The sequence below is a fragment of the Phalacrocorax carbo genome, chromosome 1, assembly GCF_963921805.1.
Source record: "Phalacrocorax carbo chromosome 1, bPhaCar2.1, whole genome shotgun sequence".
In the NCBI taxonomy this organism is placed as follows: domain Eukaryota; kingdom Metazoa; phylum Chordata; class Aves; order Suliformes; family Phalacrocoracidae; genus Phalacrocorax; species Phalacrocorax carbo.
In genome coordinates, this window is record NC_087513.1 from 139,095,559 (window position 1) to 139,120,485 (window position 24,927).

The 24,927-nt window shown below is 36.8% G+C and overlaps 1 protein-coding gene across 3 annotated transcripts in view; it reads left to right on the forward strand.

Moving 5' to 3' along the window:
- Positions 1-24,927, forward strand: part of PUDP (pseudouridine 5'-phosphatase) — a 72,928-nt gene that overhangs the window by 4,653 nt on the left and 43,348 nt on the right. Inside the window, exons 1-3 of one of the 3 annotated variants that reach the window (XM_064437389.1) lie at positions 1,277-1,490; positions 1,592-1,691; positions 22,762-22,980. In XM_064437389.1, the coding sequence (XP_064293459.1) occupies positions 1,467-1,490; positions 1,592-1,691; positions 22,762-22,980 (343 nt within the window). In that variant the 5' untranslated portion in view covers positions 1,277-1,466. Of the gene's footprint in view, positions 1-1,276; positions 1,491-1,591; positions 1,692-22,761; positions 22,981-24,927 lie in introns of those variants that run through there. The other 2 variants (XM_064437371.1, XM_064437382.1) reach the window with 2 other exon arrangements.

The window sequence follows — 24,927 nt, forward strand, 5'->3', positions numbered from 1 at the left end:
GAAATCTTAGGGGTTTTTGTCTGTCGTTCCAGTTGCCAGGAAATTATCACACTGGAAAATAGTGCTCTCATTTAGTAAGTAAACTATGTGAACAGCACCTCTAGATAGCTTGTTATTAAATTAATTGAAGGACTTTTTGGTTGGTTGTTTTTTTGGTTTTTTTTTGGAGGAAACTTCAGCTGTAATAGAAATACCAGCCTTTGTGCTAGGCTACTACAGCTACATCCTGCTTTATTATACATGTGCAGGAAGATTTAGTTAACGTAGTTTATAAGTGGTGTTCGCTTCACTGTGTAGTGTAAACCAGAGGAAAAGGAATAACTAAATTTTAATTGTTGGTGTACTCCTGTACTTTTAAAATGTATTTATTTATTTTTAAAACCAACACTTCCATAGTGTTAAATTTCTACTTGTTTTCCTACAGGCAATCCTAACAATAAATGCTCAGAACTTGTACAGTAGATTGCTTTTTCATAAAAAGCTTTAGTCTTTTCCTACAGAAGACTACTATTCTAACTGCTAGTATGCAATGTAATTAGAAGTATTAAACTTACTTATGTGTGTGCTTATCTGACACAGACAGTACAGGGTAGCTGCCTAAAATAAAAAAATAAAAGAACAGAAGCTAAATATCTTTGATACCTAAATAAATACTTTTGTTATAATTGTACTGTTTAATATCTGATCCTGCCATTTTAGCATATTGTAAAACCACACAAAACAAATACTGAAGATACAGAAAGAAAAAAAATCTATTGAATTTGTACGAAATATGCAACTAGAGTAATGCTCCCTGGGATCTATCTTCTCAACTTACTGCATAGATTGTATTTTGAGCTAAGACAAGTGGTTTTGTTGTGTAGTTGTAGCCATAATAGCTGCCCCATCACCAGAACACAGTTAAGACTGAATATTGCCTTAGTTGATCTGTGCCTAAACTGGTAGGGGGCTGAAAATATTTTAAATTAGAAATTATATTCTGTACAAGGTGCATGTATAATATTAACATTTCATAACTGACAAATGAACTTAGGAAATCTGCTGCAAAGATAAGGTGTTTCTTAGCATTGTACTTAAAGCTGAACTAAAGCTAAGTTAACATGCAGAGAACATGACACTAGTATAGAAAGTTTAGTCCTGTATTTAAATTTTTGTTAGTAGTAGTGTCTGTTTTATGTAAATTATTATCCTTGCCGGTGTCCATTAGTGTTGTGAGACAGCATCTTTACATAAGATAAGTCAGCATATTCAAGTAGATCTGAAAGAGAGATGGTTTCTAAAGCAGCTTAGTTTTGCAAGGTATCTTCACCGTAACTCGAAGTCATGTTGGACTGTACAGGCGCAGGTATGCCAGCTTGCTCTGACCATTTGCAGAGAGGCAAGTAGTAGTTCAGGCAACTGGGATCAGAAGTTGGTGCTTTTGCAACAAATGAAGACTGCTGGTTCTTGTGTGCCGCTTCTCAGCAATGCCTGCATGGCTAGTCGTACAGGTAATCTCTGGTCTAGACTATAAAAGAGATTAACTTGCAGTTACATTCATTGCAGTGTTGTGAAATTCACTAGAGCTTTGGCATGTTCTCTTTCTCCCCAGTGTTACTTACCCATTGTCACAAGGTCAGAAGTAAAAAATGTACTCTTACTCTCATTTCATTGCGCAAGTTGCCTAGGAGATCGCTGTTACAAGAAAACTGGTAAGAGTTCTATGCTGGAGTTTGCTTATGTGCATGCTGTCTTTTATTTTACAGTGTGAATGGGAGGTTAAACCAGCTTCCTATTTCTTCTGCATCAGAGCAAATAGCACCAATTCAACTAAACATCAGTCCTCTCTAGATTGTCCTCTATTATGGCTTAAGTGCAGGAATTAATCTTCTTAGGCTATAAACTGGCAATCTTGTAAACCTATTTTCTGCTTCTAGGTAGTGGAAGCTTGCTTTCTTGTCATTCTCCATTTCCATCTGATTTTGGGGAACAAAGAAGGAAACAAAAATGCTATCTTGCACCTGTGTTCTGTACTTGTATCTTGTTGCAAAAACAAAGAGATTAAGGATATTATTAGATTAAAATACCTCATAGATGCTTCATGAGCAAATTTGGGAGATAAGCAAAAAAGCTTCTCATTAAGAATTAACGAACCATGAATAGAGTAAATAAGATTTGTCAGGTGCTTGAAAGCTAGCATTTTAATTTAACAGCAAGGAAAATTTTGGCAAGGACATAACAAACGTACTAACCTAGAATCTAACTTCTGCTATTCCCATGATCATCTTGCAAATTGTCCACATGGTCGCCTGTTGTTTGAGGTTAGAATAATCCAGAATTGGAGCTTAGTTCAGCATCTGTAGAACAGGGGTTTTTTCATTTCAAATGGTTACCACATTTCAAAATGTCATGGGCAGCATTAGCAATCATCTTTTTTTCTCCCTGGAGAATGCTCCCAAGCTGAAAAATACATGATTTGATTTTAATATTGCACATAAATTGCACGCAAATGCAATACATTTTGGTGCTTATTTATTTATTAGTTGCACCAGACCCAAAGCATTTGGTTTTAAAAGAAAAAAAAACCAAAGGTGCTAAATAAATTAATCCTGAGAGATTTCAGATTTCTGCTGTTAATAATGTGGTTTTCGTTTTCTGACTCTTACACACATTCAGTTGTATAGAGGGCCTTTAACAAGTGGAGAAGTATGTTTTGAAGGTGCTGGGAGTCTAAAGGTTCTGTTCAGTGATTTTAAAGATGCACACAGCGGTTTTACCATTTATAAAAATTAGTCTCTTTCTGTGCCTAAATGCAGATTTGCAAATCTGTTTGTAGATGATAAGGTTTTATATTTGTTGGCTACATACACTGGTTTGTGTATGAAGTTCCAATTATTTTGCTTTGAATGTAAATAATAAGGAACAGAATTTCACACAAAGAAAAGGTGCATAGAGTTTTCCCTTATAATAACACTATTTCCAGCTGCTGCATTCCAATTTTCTTTTTCCTTAAGAGGAAAAACAACATTAACAACCCTGGGTTTATTATTCTGCATACTGGCAGTAGTTGCACTGTATGCTGTCTTGGGCCCAACTCTGCAGCTCCTGTTCTGAGTAGTTGTAATTTGTTCATGTAGCCGTGTTGTGACTTGGCTAATTGAAGTATTGAGAGTGGAATTTTTAAGGACACCTTAATTTGTCTGGGTAGGACAGTTTACCAGCAAAATTCTGCTCTGTGAGTTCTGCTGGTATATTTTCTGTGAGAGACAATCTTATTTTTGAATACTGGTGTTTATACTTCTAATGCTGGGGGGGAAGGGTGTTGGTTGTTGCTATTATTTTTAACCATTTTAAAACTTTTTTTTTATTAATTTTTTTTTTTATTGGCAGCAGACCTTAATGGTGATGATAATTTCTACAATATGAGCATTGGTCTTTCAAAGGCTAGGAACTGTGTTAGCAAACAACACAAAAGCAATTAAGCTAAATATCTTCTCCTTTCAAACTTGATATCTATTGCTTTCATTATGAACAACTCATTTCCTTTTGCACAATGTAGGCACTACATGTGATTGTTGCTGCTTCTGTTATGTGTTTCTGTACCTCTCTGTACTGATCCTCATTTCTTTCACAAGACTACTGAGAAGTATTTAACCAATATAATTTTTGTATCTTGTAATGGTTCTGACAGAGAGTCCGGATCTTGATTTATCCCTTTCCTCCTCCTTAACAACAATAATAAAATCAGTGTTCTGACACAAAGTGCACTGAGGTACTGCCAACCTTTGTCAAGATATTAATTTATCTCACTTTTGACTTCCTTTTCTTCACTAACCAGTAAGGAATGCTTGTCTCAGTTTCTTGTGGTTCTTTTTTTGGTGGCTGACAACTTTTTTTTTTTTTTTTTTTTTGCAGTACTTTGGTTCTTGAAGGGTTGTACACCTTTTGACAGAATGAATGTTTGCTGTCTCTATATATGCTTTCTGTTCTTGTGCAGCTTTTAATAATTTTTAATTCCTTTTCTAATAAATACTATTTTTCCATAGTAGTTTGGCAGCACATTTGATCCTGTAATTTAGAAGAACTTGCATCTAAGTGGACACTGCTCTTTCCCGAATATGGTTTTGCTGTTGTTATATATAATAGCTGGTTTCTTTTTAAAATGTATTCTTACTTTTCTTCCTTATGCCCTTTTGAGGTAGATGAAGTGATCAGATAAGTCCTGTTTCTAGTGGACTGTGTGTCTCTGATGAGGCAGGTTTAATTCTAGTTCTTGAAATCTTTCCTTTGGGCACTGGCTATGTATCAACACTCCATATATTACTTTTCCCCTCTGCCATTAGTTTTTGTCTCTGCTGTTGTGCCTGCGTGTGTTTCTTTTGGGCAAGTGTCATGTTCAGTTTGTCTCAAGATAATGCAAGACAAGTGGGAGAAAAGCCCAGTTTACTATTATTTACTATATTAGACCAGTCTTTCTATCTAACATCAGTAGGAATTTAGTAATGACCTTTGTCATTGTATAATATGTACAGCGTTATTCCATGTTTAATTCTCCCAGCTCATTAATACATATTCTCTGACCTGGTGTAATAGTTCCAGCAGCCCCTGTGTAACCTTCGCTCTCCAAAGGATAGATCTGTGCCAGTCCTTTGCAGCAGTCCTGTGCTTGTGGGTGCTGAACCGATTGGGTTTGCTGCCAAACAGCTCTGCCCTCTTGTTCACTCCTGGGCATTGATTGTCTGCTGTGCATAAATATTGGTTCACTTAGGTTCTTTTTCACAGTGTTGCCATATATTACAAATTGCCTGCTCATGTTACGGCATCTTTTTGAACATCATGTCTGTAAAATTCTGTTCTGCTTAAATCGGTCCATTTGGGTGTAATGTAAACTGCCACAGAGTACATATTCAATCTAATAAACCCTTATTTGATTACTGACCAGTCATGAGAGGAAGTGTCTTTGTTAGATTGGGAAGTTTAATGAGTTTGACACTGGTACTGTTCATTTGGGACCATTTCTAAGGAAGAAGAAAAAATATGTGCTAATACTGGAAGAAGAATGGAATGAAAGATAATGTATTTAATGGAAAAATTTGGATTATAGTCTATCAGAAGGGCTGAAGTGGGAGAAATTAATGGGTTTAAGGTGGAGCATAGGTACACTGAAACATCATTTCAGTTCTATGGTAAAGATTTTTTTTGGTTTTGCAACTTACATATGGAAAGCTCCTTTGACCTGTCTCTTCAGGGCGAGAGGATAGACCCATGTATGTCTGCAAAGTGACATAACCTTAGATTATGTCATAATGTCATCATTCTACTACAATACCATTACTGCAAAAAAATTACACCATGTGAAATGGTGGATTTTTTTATGCTTGGACTGAATCCTCTCTGTAGCATTATATTATTATTGCACTTACAAAACTTTCTTTGCTTTGTGGCTCAGGGGAGATGGAGCCACGACGAGTGTACCACAATGCAATAAATTTCTAGTCTTTAAAAATTAAAAACAGTGTTTCATGGGGAACATATCTCAGGAAAATGAAAATATTTCAGCCACTAAGGTATTGTAGTGTATCTAATTGCTACTCAGCTGCCTAATAACTTGCATTGTTATTACTGTTGTAGATCATATTTTTATTATATTTATCTTTCTCCCATTTTTAATTTGAATTTTGTCATTTTCAGTGAGTGAAGATATCTAAGAGTAAAGAGCAAGATGTAATGTTGCTGTTCTGGTTTGTGCATTCTAGAACTTTAAACTTTTTATGTTACAGTTGATTGCTAGTTGTACAGTATTGTAAAATTTAGTTTCTCAAAATGTCTGAGTCACTGTTGACTTTGCATAGTTTACTGTTTATCATAGCTTTGCCTTTTTCAAAAAAGAAGTGAACTATGCCCCTTCCCTCTCTTGGAACTTGTTACAGAGAGTAGGTAATTAGCGTGTGCCCTTGGAAACTTCATAGAATAACAAAACTAAAGTTTTCGGTTCGAAGGGTTAAGTTAAAAAAAAAAAAACTTTTGCATCTTTATACCACTTGTTATAATAATGCCAGTTCTACCTTTTCTTTTCTTTTTCTTTTTTTTTTTTTAATTAAAAAAACTCTAGAGTTCTCCCTTACAGATTTAAAAAAAAAATATTTTGGTTTCACCTGCTAATTGTATTCAAAGTTCTAAAGAATATTTTTTAGCTGCCTGTTACTTGAGTCTTCATGCCTTTAGAAACAGCTGCATCTCCTAAAAACCTCACACTATACCACTGCAAAATTTCTGGGTGGCTGTAATGTGTCACACGCAACCTCCCCTGTCCAAGCTGGCCCTTAAACTTCCCTGGGAGGAGAGCTTTCTGGAGTCTGCTGTAGCAGACTGTTATTTTCTTACAGAAAGCAGGATGGTGGAGAGAGGAGGCAGTCTACATGTATGTTGGAAAGAGATTTGAAATAACATAGGGCCTGAGTGCTTCTAGGTCCCAGGGTTTAGAAATGGCCTATGATTTCTAAAATGTATATGTTGTACCTGCAGAAGTAACTGTACACATTAATGCCAGTGTTAACAACATATAAGAATTTATCCCAATACTTAATAATATATACAAATATACTTTGTATAGCAATCTTCATGAGGTATCTTGGTCTCTGAGAAAACTTCTGAATTTTGATGGCATCTTGGGAAGTGTCATAGCATTAGAAATTTTCTTCTTTTATGTTTATTTTTGTTGTTGAGGTTTTTCTAATAGTATGTTCAAAGTTCTGCAGATATCATTCCTTGGGTGTTGCTTTTATCTCAACTGTATTTCATAAACAGAAGAAAGTCTGTGAAGTGTTCATCATAGTATTAAGCTTTCTGTATATGCTATTTTTTTTCCCCTAGGTATCTGTTTTACAGGCCTCAGAATCTTTCAAATAATATTCTCTCAGTCTGGAAATTTCCAGTGCTCTAGAAAACCCTACAATTCCTGGATAAAGCTTTAGAGATACAGGAGATGTCTTTTCATGTGTGTGTATGTATGCAAAGGAGAGGATTTCTTCCATTTAAGATAACTATTAAGATAATGAGCAGCTTTTCAGTAACTCTGGAGTTGTCAAAGAAAAATGCCTTAAAAATGTCAAAATTTTCTTGAAGACGTCTCTTTGCATAACGGACAGTTAACAATAAAACTGGATTACATGGTTTATGAATTTAATAGGCTTTGCTTTTCCTTAATCAAAGCTCTTGGCTTCAAGAGTTGGCATTTCAGGATCTGTAGGTGGTACCTGTCTGCATTATACTGGTTAAAGCTTCTTTCTACATACATCTTTCTATGTTTCCCCCCGCCTCTCCCCCAGCCAATATTACAAGATGATTAAATTGTGTATTCGGGTGTTTTTTCTGTCTTTATTGCCCTGGTTAATTGAGAAATGGCTATATAGTTTCTAATAAGGAGAAAAAGAAAAGCCATATTCTAAGATTTGTTACAAAACCGTGGAAGTTATTCCCCTCTTCATCGGTTCCCTTTTCTAACACTGTAGTTTAACATCTAATACATCAATGTTTTCTTTTTCTTCCTTGTGTTAAAATTGCAGCTTTCAGGGGACTAAAACAAATACTTCTGTTTGACCCAAATGTTTCTGTATTAGTATATAAAGAAAAGGAAGGCAGAATACATTTTTCCCATTTACTCTTCAGTATTTAGTTTACCTTCCTCTTTATAGTATCTTGCATACTGAAATTATGAGCTTCAGTTCTCTGCTTTATATTCTAATTTATGTACAAGAAATTACGTTTTGTTGATGTTCTAACATTATTCCTAAGTATACCTCAAAAGAGTTACAGTAACAAAAGTGCTTCTAGTACCCATTCATTCTTTCTGGGTTGGATCTTATATTTATCTTTCTTCTCTTCACCTATTTATTTAAAGTAGTCTTCTTGTGCTGTGAATTAAAAACAGACTTGCTTTTGAAAAAAAATACTCTGTAAGTTTAGGCCCAACTGAGATTTGATATGGTTTTCCTAGGAATTGTTCTTGCTAAAGTCTTGAAATCCTCATCTTATCTGAGTCTTCTTGACTTGGCAGCTGATTTGATAGTGCTTATCAATAAATTTTCCCCAAACCCTTGTTCTTTCATGCCATTCTTTTTTTTTTTAGAGACGAGTGCAGAATGGAAATACATCATTCAGAAAGATTATATTTGTGCTTATGAGTGGGTACAAGGTGCCAAATATATAGGTGTTTTACCGTATCAGAGGTGTAATAAAGTGTATCTTACAGATATCGCTCTTTCCTTGGATAGAAGTAAAGGAGTTGACACAGATGTTATAAAACCTTACAGTTCTGTTGAAATAACAGTACCTACCCCTTTCCTCCAAACTGTGAGTTTTTATTGATAATAGAGACCCAGAAGCATAAATCAAATATTCAACAAAATAGTTTACAAAGATCAATGATTACAGGTATTGTATAACTGTACTCAGTGGTAGTCTAAGTTTGAAAAATGTATTACCCACTTGAATTGTCTATAATGGAGCCTTTGAGACAATTCCAGAGTACCAAGGAAATAATGTTTTTCACAGAGTGATGATGATGCATTTTAATGGCTTCAGTACGGACAATGTAGATGCTTCCCATTTCAATTCAAGACCTACTTAAGTTCCTCTGACACTCCATGGGAGTGAGTTAAATTCTCAAGAGACATGCTAGATTTTCTCTAATTATTATTATTATTAATAATAATAAGGTAGAGGGTACTGTCAGAAGAAATCTCTTTCCTGAAGAAAACAGCTTTAATTCATGTATAATCTAATTTCATTTATTTGTTACTGGTAAAGTTAAAAAGCTCTAGAAAATACAAGTTTCTTAGCAGAAGTGATGACAAGCCAACAGCCCTGTGGCAATACTACAACGAACTGTGTCGACCTAACACAAGCAAAAAACCTCCAACTTCTTCACTTATGACAAGCTCAGTGACTAAAGTTGCCCTTTACATTTTAGAGGGTAGACTGCAGACGTGTTCAATAGTGTTCAGGTCTGTTTTCTTTGATTGCAACATTTCATACAAATGGATTCTTATACTGATTGTTGGATTTGCTCTTCAGACAACAGAAGAAAACCAAGAGGCTCTTCAGCTTGTTGATGGGATACCAGATTTGCATTTTTGTGCAGAGTTTTCCATCTCTTTGAAAACTACTGTCCAGAGGCTGTGAGAAAGACGTATGGCCTATAGTGCATTTGCTTCTTTTCAGAAGACAAAGGTCTTCGGTGACCGACTGTGTTGTTATTGCAACCTGTATACCTCCTTATTCTTTTTTCCTTACATTTAGGAAACATGTAAGTTACCCTGTTTAACTGGATATGCAGCTTTAACTATATGCCTAGGACATGGTAGTCCTTCTAACAGTTTTAAAACATAAGGGTCAAAAGGTGTAGACTTAGGACTTCATCTTTTTGCCTAAAAGTCATTTAAGTTCAAGTGGCTCAGTTAAGTATTCAGTAAATGAAGCAGACACTTTATTTTGCTGATTGTAAGCTTGATTTTTAGATTAAGCAAAAGGAAATTACTGGAATGGGGTCAGGGATGTTGTGTTTTGAACAGTGTCTGTTACAAATGGCACTGTTCAGATTTATTTCTTATTCAGGTGTTAGTAACTTCCACATCATTTTAGATTTTGTGTCTCAGATACTGCTGAATACGGCTGTTCATAATAGTTTTCATAGTTACTATATATAGTTACATAAGTGATGCTTATATTAATGGTTTCTAGCTGTTATTTTTGCCACACCTTGTCAGGTGTTAATGAGAGAGACTAATTAGTTTCCTAATTCCCTTAAACTTCTCACCCCTTTCTAACTGTTAAGCAGCTTGCAATGTACCTTCAAAAAGAATTTTCCCATTTATGAGCAGGACGATAGCAAATTGTTGCTATGGAGCAAAGAAATTTTTGTTGTAAATCTAATTTCAGGTTAGTTACTGTGGAATTGGAAATGCATACCTTACCTAATGTATTTATATTCAGAAACTGTGAGTTTGATTGTCTCTTGCATGTACCATTGTGACATAACTGATTTCAGTAGATTTATACCTAATTCTGAGTAGTGAGAGAACGGCTACTGGATTTTTTTTTTCTTCTGTAGTTTTTGGTTGGAGGGAAGGAAGTTGGGAATTTTTGGAAATAAAGTAGAAACCCTCCTCTTATCTGCTTATTGAGCATATACTTTGCCAGCCTGTCCTTTGCAAGTATTGTTGCAGTAGAACAGAGCATACCCCAGTGAAGTAACTCCTGTGTCTGGCTTATTAAATTCCACCAGCAGGAGAGTGAACATGCTTGTGTCTCAAGATGTAAACTTTGACCTCAGCTTGCAGAACTGAGGTAAAAGGGAGGAAAGATTGAGTGGCAGTAGAATGACTCCTTGTTTGGTTCACAATATCTGTTTTATTTTTAACACATAAAACATACGGAAGAATGAGATGACAGACTAAAGTTTCTTGCACTCTTTGAGTCTCTGAACACATATTTTTTAATTTCATTTAGTAGGATATGCAGCGGTGTTTCTTGTAACTCTAAGATATTGCACTCAAAACAGAGTCATAATATAATATTTCCATTATGCCCACAACCACTCTAGCAAAATAAGATTCAGCCTCTCCCCTTTGAGATAGCTGAAAATATAACCTTAATAGCTACCATCAGAGAGTCTTCTTCCAACTTTCTATTTCTCCTGTAGTCCTCATGTGAATTGGGTTCACTGATGTGTTACTGAGATTCTCTCTCTGAACCTTTCTGTAATCACTGGACTCTTCCAGTGTGTGTAAGTTTTATGTCTTTTTATAAAACTTCCCTGGTACTTTAGTTATTTTTCCCCTGTATTAAACAAGAGGTAGTAGAGTTTAGGTTAAGTGGATTTTGATGTTTGAAGACCTTACGCTAGTTTAGAACTGTCATAATGTGTTCATATAATACTAGGTCAGTTTGATCCAAGTGCAGAACTTAAGAGGTGGATATGTTCTTAGTCACCTCCTCTCTGCCATGGAATGCCACTCTTAGAAAAGCTTTAAAAGCTAAAATATTTTACTTGAAAGTGGGACTGGATCCAGTACATTCACCTTTAGCTACCTGATATGTGCCAGATTTTCAAGTGTACTCTATAGCAATTCTTCTAAAATAAAATTATTATTTTTTTGTGCAGTGAAGAGATTGATGCTTTTTTTTCCAGTTGGAGGTCCCTGGGTTGATTTAGAACTGAGGTGGTTTGAAACACTTTCACAGGTACTATGCACCAAATGTTTACTTTTTAAATGTCTCCTCTATGCCTTACAGGAACTGTAGTTGATGCCTAGTATTTGCGTTGGGGTTTTTTCAGGCTTCCTAATCGGTTTGCATCTGCCATATTAAGGAGAGGCTTTGTATGATGGGAGGTAGAGTACCTGGGCAGTTCACACAACCTCATACAACAATTTTCACAACAGAAGCCTAGCTCAAAATATGCTGATAAGATTTTCTAGTTAATAAAGGCTAACATATTTTTTATTTTTAGTGTGACTTTATATACTAGTATTACTAGGTAGACTACATCTTCTATGCAGAGAGGCCAAAGATTTTCAGCAAAATTGCAAATATGTACTGGGAGGAAAACTATACAGCTCTTCAGCAGCAGGACTGAGAATTGGTGTGTAAATGCTTATGAAGAAAATAAAAAGAATCCTGTTAACAACTGTTACTGCATACTGAACTCTGTAAGTGTAAGTTTATTGGGGAACATTAATACAAAGATCTAGTACTAATGCAGTTGAGTAGCAAGACTGCCTTCATTTCCTGGGAATAGGAAAAGTCCCTTTTGCCATACGAGCTGTCCTCAGCGCACAGCATCTGCTGTTCAGGTGCTGGAGTGCAAATGGTGCTTAAGCTCAGAAACAGAAAAGCATTGGGGGTTGGGTGGTGCTTTGGGCAACCTGACCTAGTGAAAGGTGTCTCTGTCTATGGCAGGGGGGTTGGACTTAGATGATCTTGGAAGGTCCCTTCCAACCTAAACCATTCTATGATTTAGGTACCTATCTCTAAGTGGGTTCAACAGGGCTTAGTTAAAAGCTTGTATGGCCAAGTATAAGTTTATAAGTATAACCATGCCAATTATAAGCAAGATGATTATAGTCTAAACCAAATTACAGTCTTCCAGTAGTTCTGTGCTTCTACCAATGATGTTAGGAAACAAAAAAAGCTCGTGTATCGTCAGTTGTGGTAGTCCACTAACTTTGAGCGGTCCTGCTCTAGGCTGCAGGCTCTGTTTGTCCTAGGAGTCAGTTAGGACCTGCCTCCAGCTTACTGCTGAGTCTGGAGGTAGAACAACTCTTGCTGTCACCATGTGAGGTTTTTCAGTGATCTGTGAGAGTAGCTCTCTACTCTGATCCTCAGCCCAGGTGGGAGGAGAGGGCTGTGGTCATGTAACTTCAGAGAAACCTGTGGCTTGCCTGGGTAGAAGTCCACACTTGCCACATGGTGTTGGAAGTCCCTTAAATCAGTATCTGTACTATGGTTCTGAGGTTTCGTCTACAGTTTTCAAACAGTGATTACACCTCATAAAACATAATTTTCAGTTTGCTAGATCATACTTGCCTCAAGGATCTCAAAGGTCTGATTATTTTTTGTATTTTAAGTTCTAGTTAGGATTAGGAGTTCTTGATACATAACTTAAAGAGATATTATGATCAGTTCTTGCAGTATTTCTGACATTTTTCTCTTGACTGTAGGTGGTCACCCATGATGAAATATCCTCTCTTTTGGAAAATCAAGCACACTGATGATGTTTGGTTTTCTCCTCTTAGTGTTACCACCACAGAGAAATTACTACAACAGCGGATTTACTTTAAAAATTTTAGGCACTCTTGAGTGGATGGAAGAGATCAGCTTTATTAATCTGTAATTCTTAGTACTTCCTTTGTGGTAGTATGTTTGACACATTGCTGCAATTAAGTTTAGAATATTATCCAAGGCCACACTGGAAAAATAATGTTTTTCTTTTCTATTAAAGTCACTCTGTCTTTTGAAATGTTTCCACTGTTTAGGAAACTGACTTTTTTGACAGTATTACAGAAAGTGATTTAGAAACATGCAACACTGAAAAGAAAACAACTTGAATTTGCACCTCACTTAAGTCTTTACATATATGTAGTCTCCTGGGCAAGCAAAAGCTTTCTGAGAAAAAGGAGGTTGATATTAGAAGAGAACTGGGTGTGCTGAAGAGAATTTTCTCTTTGGTCTCATTTTGATTTTTGTTTTTTTTTCTGAGGGAGGAATAAAGCTCTCTGACTCTCTTCCCCCCCTCCCCCCCCCCCCCAAATGTTCTGTTTTCCATTGCTGCTTGTTTAGGTTGTGGGTTAAGCACAACAGCTCTCAGATGTCTGTTCAGGGAAGGTTATATTTCTTACAGCTTCTCCTGAAGAAAGTATATCTTAGTTAAAAATATATATTTGGTTATTCTTCTGCTGACTTTGATAACATAGTGACCCTTCTGGTTTCAGCTGCCTTCTGTGGTAGTTTTAGCCAAGTGCCTTGCAACATCTGCGGAACAACCCCATGCAACGGTACAGGCTTGGGGAAGAGTGGCTGGAGAGCTGCCTGGTGGAAAAGGACCTGGGGGTGTTGGTCAACAGCTGCCTGAACATGAGCCAGCAGTGTGCCCAGGTGGCCAGGAAGGCCATCAGCATCCTGGCTTGTATCAGGACTAGTGTGGCCAGCAGGAGCAGGGAAGTGATTGTGCCCCTGTACTCGGCACTGGTGAGGCCGCACCTTGAATATTGTGTTCAGTTTTGGGCCCCTCAGTACGAAAAGGACATGCAGGTGCTGGATCGTGTCCAGAGAAGAGCAACGAAGCTGGTGAAGTGTCTGGAGAGCAGGCCTGATGAGGAGAGGTTGAGGGAAATGAGGTGGTTTAGCCTGGAGAAGAGGAGGCTGAGGGAAGACTTTATTGCTCTCTACAACTGCCTGAAAGGAGGTTGTGAGGTTGTAGTGAGGTGGGTATCAGTCTCTTCTCCCAATTAGCAAGCAATAGGAGAAGAGGAAATGGCCTCAAACTGCATTAGGGGAGGTTTAGATTGGATACTAGGAAAAATGTCTTTACTGAAAGAGTGGTCAAGCACTGGAACAGGCTGCCCAGAGAGGTGGTAGATCGCCACCCCTGGAGGTATTTCAGAGACATGTAGATGTTGCACTTCAGGGCATGGTTTAGGAGACATGGTAGAGTTGGGTTGACGGTTGGTCTTGATGATCCTAGAGGTCTTTTCCAACCTTAATGATTCTATCTCATTTCAAAACAACTTTGTATATCCTGATTTGCATCCCTCAGGTCAGTGAACTGTCATGCATTGTCAGCAATGTATCAAGAGGAAGGGATACCACCTTGGTGACAGGCTAACTTCCTTTTGAACATGCTGTAAGCTTTTCTTTCCAGAGCTAGTAATTGCTCCTATGGATGAAAACAGTCCTTGTGTAATACCGTTGCCTTGTTATAGTAGCTCATATGCTAATAACAGTGTAACTGTCACCTGATTTGTGTCTTGTCATACACATTTTAAGAACTTATGTCTCTGTTAGCCGTAGCTTTTGGCCCAGCAAGCGGGATTGTGTGGGTACCATATCAACGGCTGTTTGGATAGTTCTGTTTGTAATGGTTAAGGGCCTGTGTGAATGCTTATGAAAGCATATCAGGCAGTTTATATGAATCAATAGCTTTTCTATTTTTAAACTAATGAGATGCTGTCACATAGTTGATGTTTAATAAGTACAGTTTTAGAATGTTTTGAATTAAGTCATATGTATTACCTGCTCTTTCAAAGTTGGGTTCCCTCATGCTCTGGAATTGAAATACAGACTTCTCTTTACTTTTGCATGTGCTATTTTGTATTGGTGGTGGAGTATTTGTTTACAGCTCCACATCAGAAGAATATTTGCATGGTTTATTCGTGAAATTCTGTGGCATTAAAAAGCAGGATAAGGTGCATATGTGAATATAAGGTAGTCTTAAGATGTGTCTGCTGGATTAATGTAAACTAATAGCCTTTTGAATTTGTTTAGAAGCTTGTTCCCCTCCCTATAGAAGTAAAATGTTTTTTTGCATATAAAATGAGAAATTGGCTTCCTCTGTAGCTGCAGTTGAAGAATTCTCCTAGTAATATATGCCCAGGGGGCAAATATGTGATACTTCTATGGGAATAACTCTATGCAGTTATTATTTGGGCACTAAACTTTCTTTTTAAGCCTATTAGCAATAACTTGAATTCATGGTAGTATGTCTCATATCAGAGAAGGGCAAACAGACTGACAGCACTTTGAATTAGACAGTGGCAGTGTGTTTCTCTGGACTTAGTAAAGTAATCACCCTGGACTATATTCATATATCTTGGAGTGTACTTATATTAATAGTCTATTACAACAGGAAAAAAAATAGATTTGCAAAAATTACAGCTCCAGAATAGACTCTGACCTGCTCCCTACTAAAATGAATAATGGATTATTTCAGTGAATTTTTCTAAGTGCTAATCAAAAATATAATGATTTGCAAATCATAACTCAATTAAATTGGAAGCAGTAATTTTAATTTTCAGCAATTATAGTCATTATTTTTTCTTTATCTTTGGAAGTTATGGTTTATCAGTCACGTAAAATGGTTTACCGAACAGCTTGCTCTTTTTAACTAGCTTATGATTTTGAAGTAGCCATTATTTGGTGCTTGCTGTTTATTTTAATGTAGTCTTTACCTTCCTTTAAATTCCAAGTAACAATAAGATGGACTTAAATGGTACTGGTTGTGAGAATAGATCAGTTGAAAGGTACAAGACATAAAACTGCAGCAGCATTTGCTTTGCTTTGATGGGCCAGACTGCATTTAGGTTCAGCCTGCCTGGTTGGGTACATCAGTACTGCATGCCTTGAAATTTAGCCATGGCTTAGATATTTTGTTTGAGTATGCATGAAAGTGGTTATTTCCTCCTGTGACAATGACTGAAGTGGGTGTCTCTGTAAGGTGATAAATATAGATTTTATTTTTCTTCATAAGTAAGTTCATTTGGAAGGAATGGGGGGAATACTACAGCAAAGAATAGATCATTCCTGTTCCTTATCTCCTCAGGAGGCCTTCTTTGCTAAGGGGTTTGAACCGGCATCCCTTTAATGAGCACTCGAGTCAATAGGCTCCAGGTTGATTTGGATTCACGAGTTAGCGCTTAGATTAATTTTATTCTTTAAAAGGCAGCTTTTACCTTTAAAACACAATATTCTGTCTCTATAGATACACACACATTATATGTATATATAAAAATGTTTATATGCTTTATATATGTATATACAAGGATATAAATGCTTTATGTGTCTGTATATGTATATAGCATAATAGCATACAAAATCTCATGGGATATTAGAGAAGTAGGCTCAGGCTCTAAGGGTAGGTTGAAAGGCTGAGTCTCATTTTCTGGACTAGTGCTGTAACACTTAGGCATTGTACAAAAAGTAATTTCTGTTGCCTGCCTTCCTCATCCCCACTCTTGCCAAACTGCTGTAAGTGATTTTGAGGTCAGCTGTTAAACTGTTGGTTTTTATTCCTCTTAGCCATCATGGGTAACCATCATCACGCATTTTTAAACTAGCTTTCACAGTAGTGAAAGTGTGAATGGAAGGATATTGGGAGGGAACTGCAAGGCTGACCTTTTGCCAGAAATTGCAAGATAGCTGCCTACAAAAGATGGTTTATTTAAAAAAAAAAAATCTTTGAATTCTCCTTTCCTTTTTTTTTCTGATTGTTTTCCTAATTTAGGAGCCTTCAGCTCTAATTCTTCAGTGGTTCTGGGTGGTTTAAACTAATTTTTGCAATTTCACACCTGTGCCAGTGACAGTTGTGTAGTTGCTAGTCTTTTGCATTACTTGTACTGGTTTTGTCTGCCTTGTTTGACTGCTGATATCTTAAGGGGAAAGTCTCAGACTCCCACTGAAAGAAATGGTAAGGACAGAAAAAGAATGGGGAATGAATTATACACCATGCTTTATTCAGTGGCGTAGCCTATTTCTCCCTCAGTGACTCTTTTTTAGAACACTGTTGTATTTTTATGTTTCAGAATTTTGTCATATTATTCCTTCTTAATTTTTTTTTTTTTTTGAGATGCAGCTGTAATTTATCAACTGTGGATAGTAATATCTCGAGTTATTCTTTGGGTTGAGAGGATGTTCCTTGTTCCATTCTAAGTTTGCTGTTCAGAGGCCATAGGTTTCCCACTCTTTTCTTCTTTCCTGCTTACCAAAACCAGCAGGATCTTGCAAGTTCTGTGGATAGTTATGTGGGTTTTATCTTGGCAGTGGTATTTCCTGAACTCTGTCACAGTCCACATACCATTTGGAAACGTGGTGAATGTGCCACACTGTTTGTTGTTCTTAGCTATACAGATTTTTCAAGAATTGGTTCACTTCTGTAATCGAACAAGCTAAGAACATGTACTGCCTGTGGGGAGAGGTGCTGTAGAGCAGCAGCTTGATGATGGACCTCTTTAGAGCACAAAGCCATACTGAGAGACATCTGTCCCCCAGCTTTCATGCAGTGCAGCAGCATTTGTTATACTCCTGAGTCTCACAGACTTGACACAACTGGTCAGTGAGCTGATCAGGCACATCTTTTGTAGGCTGGAGAGAGAGGGAAGGGAGCTGCGAGTTCATAATTTTGCAGGTGTTGAAGTAAGTGGGCATGAAGCTTGGAGGACCACTGACTGAGTTCTCCATGTGATATTCAGGACTTGACAAAGTTAGTCTTGTCGATGGGAAATCTGCCTCTATTTTGGTTTTGCCATTACTGTGTCTAAATCCTGTGCTCTTTAACACTGTTCTGTTGATATAGCGGGAGAATAAGCACACAAAGGCCCATGTTACACTTAAATCCAGAAATGAGAGAAAAAGTAAATGTCATTACTTTTACTGTAGCTCCACAAGTGGAAGAAACATGTAATAGTCTCTGGAATGGTGATTGCCCCCACCACTTCAATAATTGCATAGATTTGTTTGCAACACTTTATACTAAATGCCACGGATTGAGTTGCAAAAACCAAAGCAAAAGTTTCCCCTTCTCTAATTATGTTCTGGTTTATAATTATACTTATCTCTTGTACCCCAAATGAGCATTTCAGTAATTTGTATGGCTTCTAACACAGTTGCATACCCTAAAGAGATTAAAGGAATATTCTGAAAGAGTGATAGAAAAGCAAAATCATAGTCATTAGTGTGTTCATTCAATATTGATGGTGACAAAATCTAAGAGATTTTCTCTGTCTTGGGCCAAAATCATGGTAAAAATTACTAAGAGTGTTTGAATTTGGCTAAATCAAATACTGAAGATGGTTCTTTTCTACATATGGACAGAAATCTGCCTCACAGGTACAGACACAAGAAACCTATTGCTTGAATTAAAATTATTCCCTTTAACCATTTCTTTGTCCCTCATCGAAATAAAAATCTTGCAGAGCTTAGGTGTCCAGGATCTGATTTTGACTTACTGGAATATATTAAATGTACACAATTAAAATTTTGTTTGGACTCCTATCAGAAGGATAAATCACACATTTCATCTGAGAACCTTGATGTGAAGATGGGATGGGTTATTCAAACAAAGAACTCAGAACCAATGGTTAAGGTGAGCTATGAGCTTTCATGCCTACTAACCTCATCTCCTTGATAAACTATATATTATTTTAGAATTACAATAAAAGAATTTTAATAAATTCAGAAGGTGTATAACCTTCTGAAAAAATCAAGTTTCATATTCATTCATTAAGTCATAATCCTATACTGTCTTCACATGTAAGTGGTTGACAAAGCTGAGGTTTAGATACTGCACTGATGCTTGCTGTACCCCCAACCGAGGCAGATCTGCCCTTCTAACTCTGCAGTGATTTGAGCAGATCATACACTCCAGTTATGTGCTGTGGTCTGATGCCAAGTGACCTGTAGGTTTTTCTGAATATGCGTCAGCATATTTTTGTGCCAGATCACAAACTGAGTAATCCAGCGCCTCTGTCATTCTTGTCACTTTATTTGTATTTATGGTGACTAGCTTTTACACACTGCAAACAGCACCAGTGGAGTTGACTGTGTTTTTTATATAGAAGAAGGGTTGCTATAAAAATGACTAGAAGATGATATGTGTCTAGGGAATGAATATCACTCATTCCCAGTGAAATGTAGTGAGTGGATGGACAGCACATCGTGCTGATAATGTCCATATAAAATATATATCAAGGGACAAGAGCTAGAGGGATGAAAAGTATTTTGAAAGGCAGAAGAGAATGAAGCTGAAGTTATACATTTACTGCAAATTGCAGGAGCTAAGAAGTCTTGTTTTTCCTTCCCCCTGTTAGAACAGGCCACTGCCACCTGAGTCCTGCTGTGTTCTCAGCATGTGTTCCTGATGGGAGCTAGTAGCTGGGGCTGGATTATCTTGCTGAAATGTGTGTGTTTATTACCACTTGGGATGCTGTAGGGCATCTGGCTGCTCATGCAGTAGGGTGTGAGTTTCATCCAGATTACTTTTTTTAATGTCAGCTGTGTGTGGATGTCTTGAACATACTCGGGTGCCTAAGATACCAGTAGGTGCCTCTAATTAGGCACTTGAATTGAACTTCTAATTCCTCTTGCTTGTTTAATTTAATTTATGTATTGTATTCATGTGTGTGCATGAGATTTAATTTCTTATTGCATTGCAGATTTATAGTCGTTTGAAATTATGATTCTTTGCTGTACTTAAACTCTGATCAATCAGTTGTGCTATGGTTTATTTCTTGTTACAATGGCAAAAACACTAGCCTACCTCATATTTGTTAAGCACTTTCATTGAGATTCCTCCATTTCAATGGCAATAAGAAATCTTGAAGTTGTATCATGATTTAGTATTTATTTGCTGCTGTCTAATTATAAGGGGGGCATACATATTTTCCTTTGACTTTGATGAAAAGAAACATATGTCCTTATCTGTTATACATGTATGTAGGAAGCATAGCTTTTTCAGCAGTAGTCTCCTCAGATTCCGATTTGAGATTTTGCAGTGTGTGTGTCTGTGTGCGTGCCCATGTTTGTGTAGTTTTTCCCCCCAGATTTCAGTTTTTATTCATGTGCTGTAGTGAAACATTTATTTGAGCCAGTAAAGTGTCCACCTCTATCCTTTTTCATCCAATGTGATTTTAATTCTCATGATTGTTTCTCAAGAATTACAAATACATAGAATCTTAGAAGAGGCAAGCAAGTTGATGTCCAGGGTCCAAATGCTATGGCTTCAGACAGAGTGAAAGCGATCTTTTTGAATGAAAAGTTGGAGGTTTTGTAATCCAATTCTTTTCACAGATAATTTAACAGATAATTAATGAGGAGAGGGAAGTAAAGAAGGCTTTCTGACATCCTGCGTGTTTAAGCATTTATGTTGCTTTAAACATTTGAGTAATACGTGAGACTAACTCACATTTAAATTAAATGTAGCCAGCAATCAGCTGTGGTGTGTTGACTGGTTGGTTGGTTGGTTTGTTTTGTGTTCGAGTTTTTCTCTAAATTCTAACACAATGCAAATAGGATAACAATTATTTTAATAAATTTGACTCAAACTTGTTCATGAGAGCTATTCAGTTGACAAACTGCAACATTGCATAACATATTATTTTTAGGTCCACAATCTGGACATTATTAAGCATTTCTATAAGAAGAAAATGAAAATTCTGTTCATAAGTCTGGTATGTGATATTTAAAAATCAGGAGGCTATTAAATTGAGTGTCTTTAGCTATACAGTTGAGTCTTTCACTTTCAAATAGATTAGCATATAATTATCTTAGACACCTGTAGGAAGATTTTCATGTTCTACAATTACACTTTTTGATTCCTTTTTCTTTTTTTTTTCTCTATTTCTGCTTGGTTTGCTATGTATTACTTAATGGGATGAGGATTAATTTTCAGTTTCAGTTTTAAATCTGGGGTAAGAATTTTATGTCCTTCACCTGGTAAGTCTGCGATATGGAAGAAAAATTAGTGTATCAGAAAAAAGAAAAAGAGAGAACTGTGAAATTTTAAACACTGAATTCTTAATTCACCTTAGCTTGCAGAGTGAACCACTTGGCAGTATCAAGCAAACTGGGGGATATATTTTTTCTTTTTTCCCCTTCCTGTTGTTAGGCAGCTTAATACTTCAAAGCCCCGTTGCTTGTGTTTCTGCTGTGACACCTTTCCCGTGTGTTTTATGAGTCTTCAGGATTACTCTTAACTTTTTTTCCTTAAGTGTCATTGGTTAAGAAGCATTTGCAAAGAGTTGTACAGGTGCTAAGAGGTTTTTGTGAACCATTTTCTGCCCTGTTAAGCAGTCCAGACAAGGACACTGGGTCTTTAGCTGATCTTTTGGCTCAATGTCCCTTCTAGTTACTGAAGAGGAACATGGTGAAGAGTGTTCTGGCAGGAGGCAGAGCATGTCTTCTGCACTGCTGTGTGTTCACATGATGACAGGTACAATGATGGGAAATGCCCCCTATGCATCTCATTTGATTTCATATTGGAATCATCTGCTGATCTCAAGACAAGTAGATTACTGTTGTTAAGCAGCAAGCATTTGTCAGACTGCAGGGAAGATCATCGTGTATATTGTAGTCATGGGCTCTGCTCTTCTTTCTTTTGTCTGTGCGTCTTCTTCATACTACCTATGTTAAAGCTTAAAGCTTAAACTCCATTGCATACTTCTTATCTATTCAGAAAGTAAGGCCATGTCTGCATGAATAATTTCACTATTTTATTATCTCTGTAAAGATATTTTTACATAAAAGGACATGTTGATAAGTGGATTCCCCAGTTTCTCTAAATAAATCTCATAGAAGCAACTACTTTCCTCATTTTTGCCTTTCATTGCTAAAATGATAATAATAAACATACCTTTAGAGATACAGAAGGCAAAGACATGCATGAGAAGGAAATTAAAGCATGATTAACAGCAGTAGCTGGCATTTCAAAGGAGACAAAAAGATAAACAAACTGGTAGAAAAGTCACTGTTCAAGATCTTTGCTGAAATGAAGCCAAGAGTTGAAAGGACCTTTTTGTGTTAAATTAAATGTTATTGACCTTCTTTTTCAAAGATTTGTCTGGGGGAAAAGACAGGAAGGATTGTTTGTTTGTATTTTTAAAAAAATAGTTTGAAAACTAAAACCACCTTTGACATAGAGGCTGATAGTTTTCTTGCAGAATTCAACCTGAAGTTTACTCTTGCCAGAAACCCCCTGGAAATACAAGTGGGTGTGTTCTGCTTGAGTAATCTCATGCAAATGCAGAGATGCCAGCAGCACTGTAATAATGACTATAGTGTCTTTGAAGGCACTCTGAAGCTTCCGTTCAAAGACACTCTTAAATAATTAATTTTTTTTTCAATTTACATTGAATATGTAATGACATCCCCCAAGTACCAGATTTCCTTCCCTTCTTTTCTTTCTCCTGGAAAGAATAGAGCATTTTAATTAAGACACTGCTTGCTAACCTGTATAGTAAAAAAAGTTATAAAAGAGCAGGTCCACATAGTTCTTTGTTGTGACTCTCAGTAACTTTTCTTAACACAGAAGTGACAGCTTGAGAAACCTAGGTACCTCTGAGGTGATCTTAGAAGTCTAGCTTCCCCTGTGCAAATAAAAGGAGGCAATTTTGTCCACTTCGGTATGCCGTCTGGCTCCTGGCAGTTCATTCTGTGGTCCTACTTGTAGAATTGGCTGCTCAGCTGTCTGTATACGGTTTTAATCTTTTTTTCTTTTTTTTTTTTTTTTGGCAGATACTGAGCATCTCTATACAGTAGTGTTCGAAGAGATCTGTGGGCGTTTTGGAAAGACCTATACCTGGGATGTGAAATCCTTGGTCATGGGTAAAAAAGCCCTAGAAGGGGCACAGATTATTCGAGATGTTCTAGATCTTCCAATAACCAAAGAAGAGTTATTACATGAAAGTAAAATGAAGCAGGAGAAGATATTCCCTACTGCTGAATTGATGCCAGGTATGTTTCTCTTCAGTATTCATAAACTGCTTGTGGAATTACTTAAATACTAAGGTAGAAGTTTTTAATCTGCCTTCCACAGAACAGTTTCTTACAGATTCAGTTTCACCACTCACTCTTGTTTTAGCAAGTTTACTCATATCTACCTGTTAAAGACGTATTTTGCCTGTTAAAGGGTACTGAAAACTTTTTTTTTTGTTTACTTGGATAACAGCTTTTTTTTTCTGTGTGTTTTAAAAGACAAAAAAAGACTAGGTAAATGTGCATTAATTCTGTTTTGTAAACCAGACATTCTTTATAATTGTTGTTGGTAGCTGTATAACACAGCAAGTTAATTTTCTCTGGCTATAAGCATAGTCTGATTTTGTTGAGCCCAAATACACTTCTAAATGTGCAGGCAAATGTATGACTCCATGTGTTCTTTCAACTGGGATTCATATCATCTAACCTAAATATTGAAACTTAAGCAAGGTGTCCGAGCCAGCTGCATGTCAATGGAGAGGAAGGGTTTCTCAGGTTATCCTAAGACAGGTAAGTTTCATCATCTTCTGAAGATACGTATCTTTTACCGGTGATTGTGCAGGAAGCCACAATGAGTGGCTTAAAGCAGGTACCTCAAGACAAGCAAGAGGATGAATCTTATGTGGTGTGAATTCATACTTTTACATTCCATTATGCTTACATCTGAAATGCTTAGAGAAAAATCCTCAGTCATGCAAGACAGGCAATACCTAAAGCTAGAATTGCTGTTAACTTTTTGTACAATGTTAAACTTCCTGGAGCAAATATCAATAATTTATGAGGGGAAAAAAAAAAGGAGGGAGGAGAGAGGGAGGAGAGGGGGAGGAATTAAAAAAAGTATTAAAAATTAAATAACTGCATGTCACTATAACAAGTCTAACTGTTATAATTTTTTCTCTTTGAATGTGTGCTTGTTTGTTCTGACAATCTCTGCAGCACATTAATGATGTTTTAATTTTCAGATGCTTTTTTATACCTAGTTTCATAATGCATTAAGAGGATGAAAGTTAAAAATACATGATATTTTAGAAACAAATAAGCAGCAAAAAAAAGTGTAATATTTTTAGGCATCTTAAAAACTTGAGTACTTTGTGCAGCCAACTTATTTAGCTATCTCATGATGTCTTTTATATGCAAGATTTTAAAATTTGCATCTTTCTCACTTGCAGATCCACCTAAAACTCTAAGCTTAGTTAAACTCTCCAGGACAACAAGAAAGATGGAGGGATGTCTTTTTCATTTTTCATGTCTTTCATATAACTTTGCAGCTATATGTTTTGCAAGACAAACAACAAAACCCTAGCCAGGGCTTAGAAAACGCCAGATGGACAGACTGGGTGAAATGTTAGGAGGCACAGAGCAGAGTTGCTGTAACATAACAGCACAGGTAATAGATGCCATTAAGTGGATATTCTGTGCCTGCTGAGGATTGTGATAATGTGGCTGAGCTGGCTTGAACAGAGAGGTGATGGAACAGATTAGCTGAAGGAAACGTAAACTTTTGCTCTGTTTCTGCCTTCAAAAAGTGAATTCTGGGGTCACTGAAGCTGGGCTATTATAGATAAAACAAGCAAAATTCTTACTGTGACAAGCAAGTAAACGTTTTTATCATCGCCAGAATTGTTCAACTGATTATCTTTTCAGTTCAGCTAAATACCCCTGATAACTTTCTTCAGGCTGTTTTCTAAAGCAGAATTGATGTGAACTTCAATACTTTATGCTCACTGGCCATCGTGGGGAGCCAAGGCAGCCTTGATCACTGCAGTAATGGGATCTGGACTTTACTTGGTAGCAGCATATGAGGTACAAGTTGAATTGCAACAAATTTTGAGGAAACTAGTTTGATGTCAGCTAATAATCTAGAAAGAAGTGGCTGTGGCTGCTTACGATTTAGTTTCTTTAAGAATTGGCCTGTTCTTCAATCTG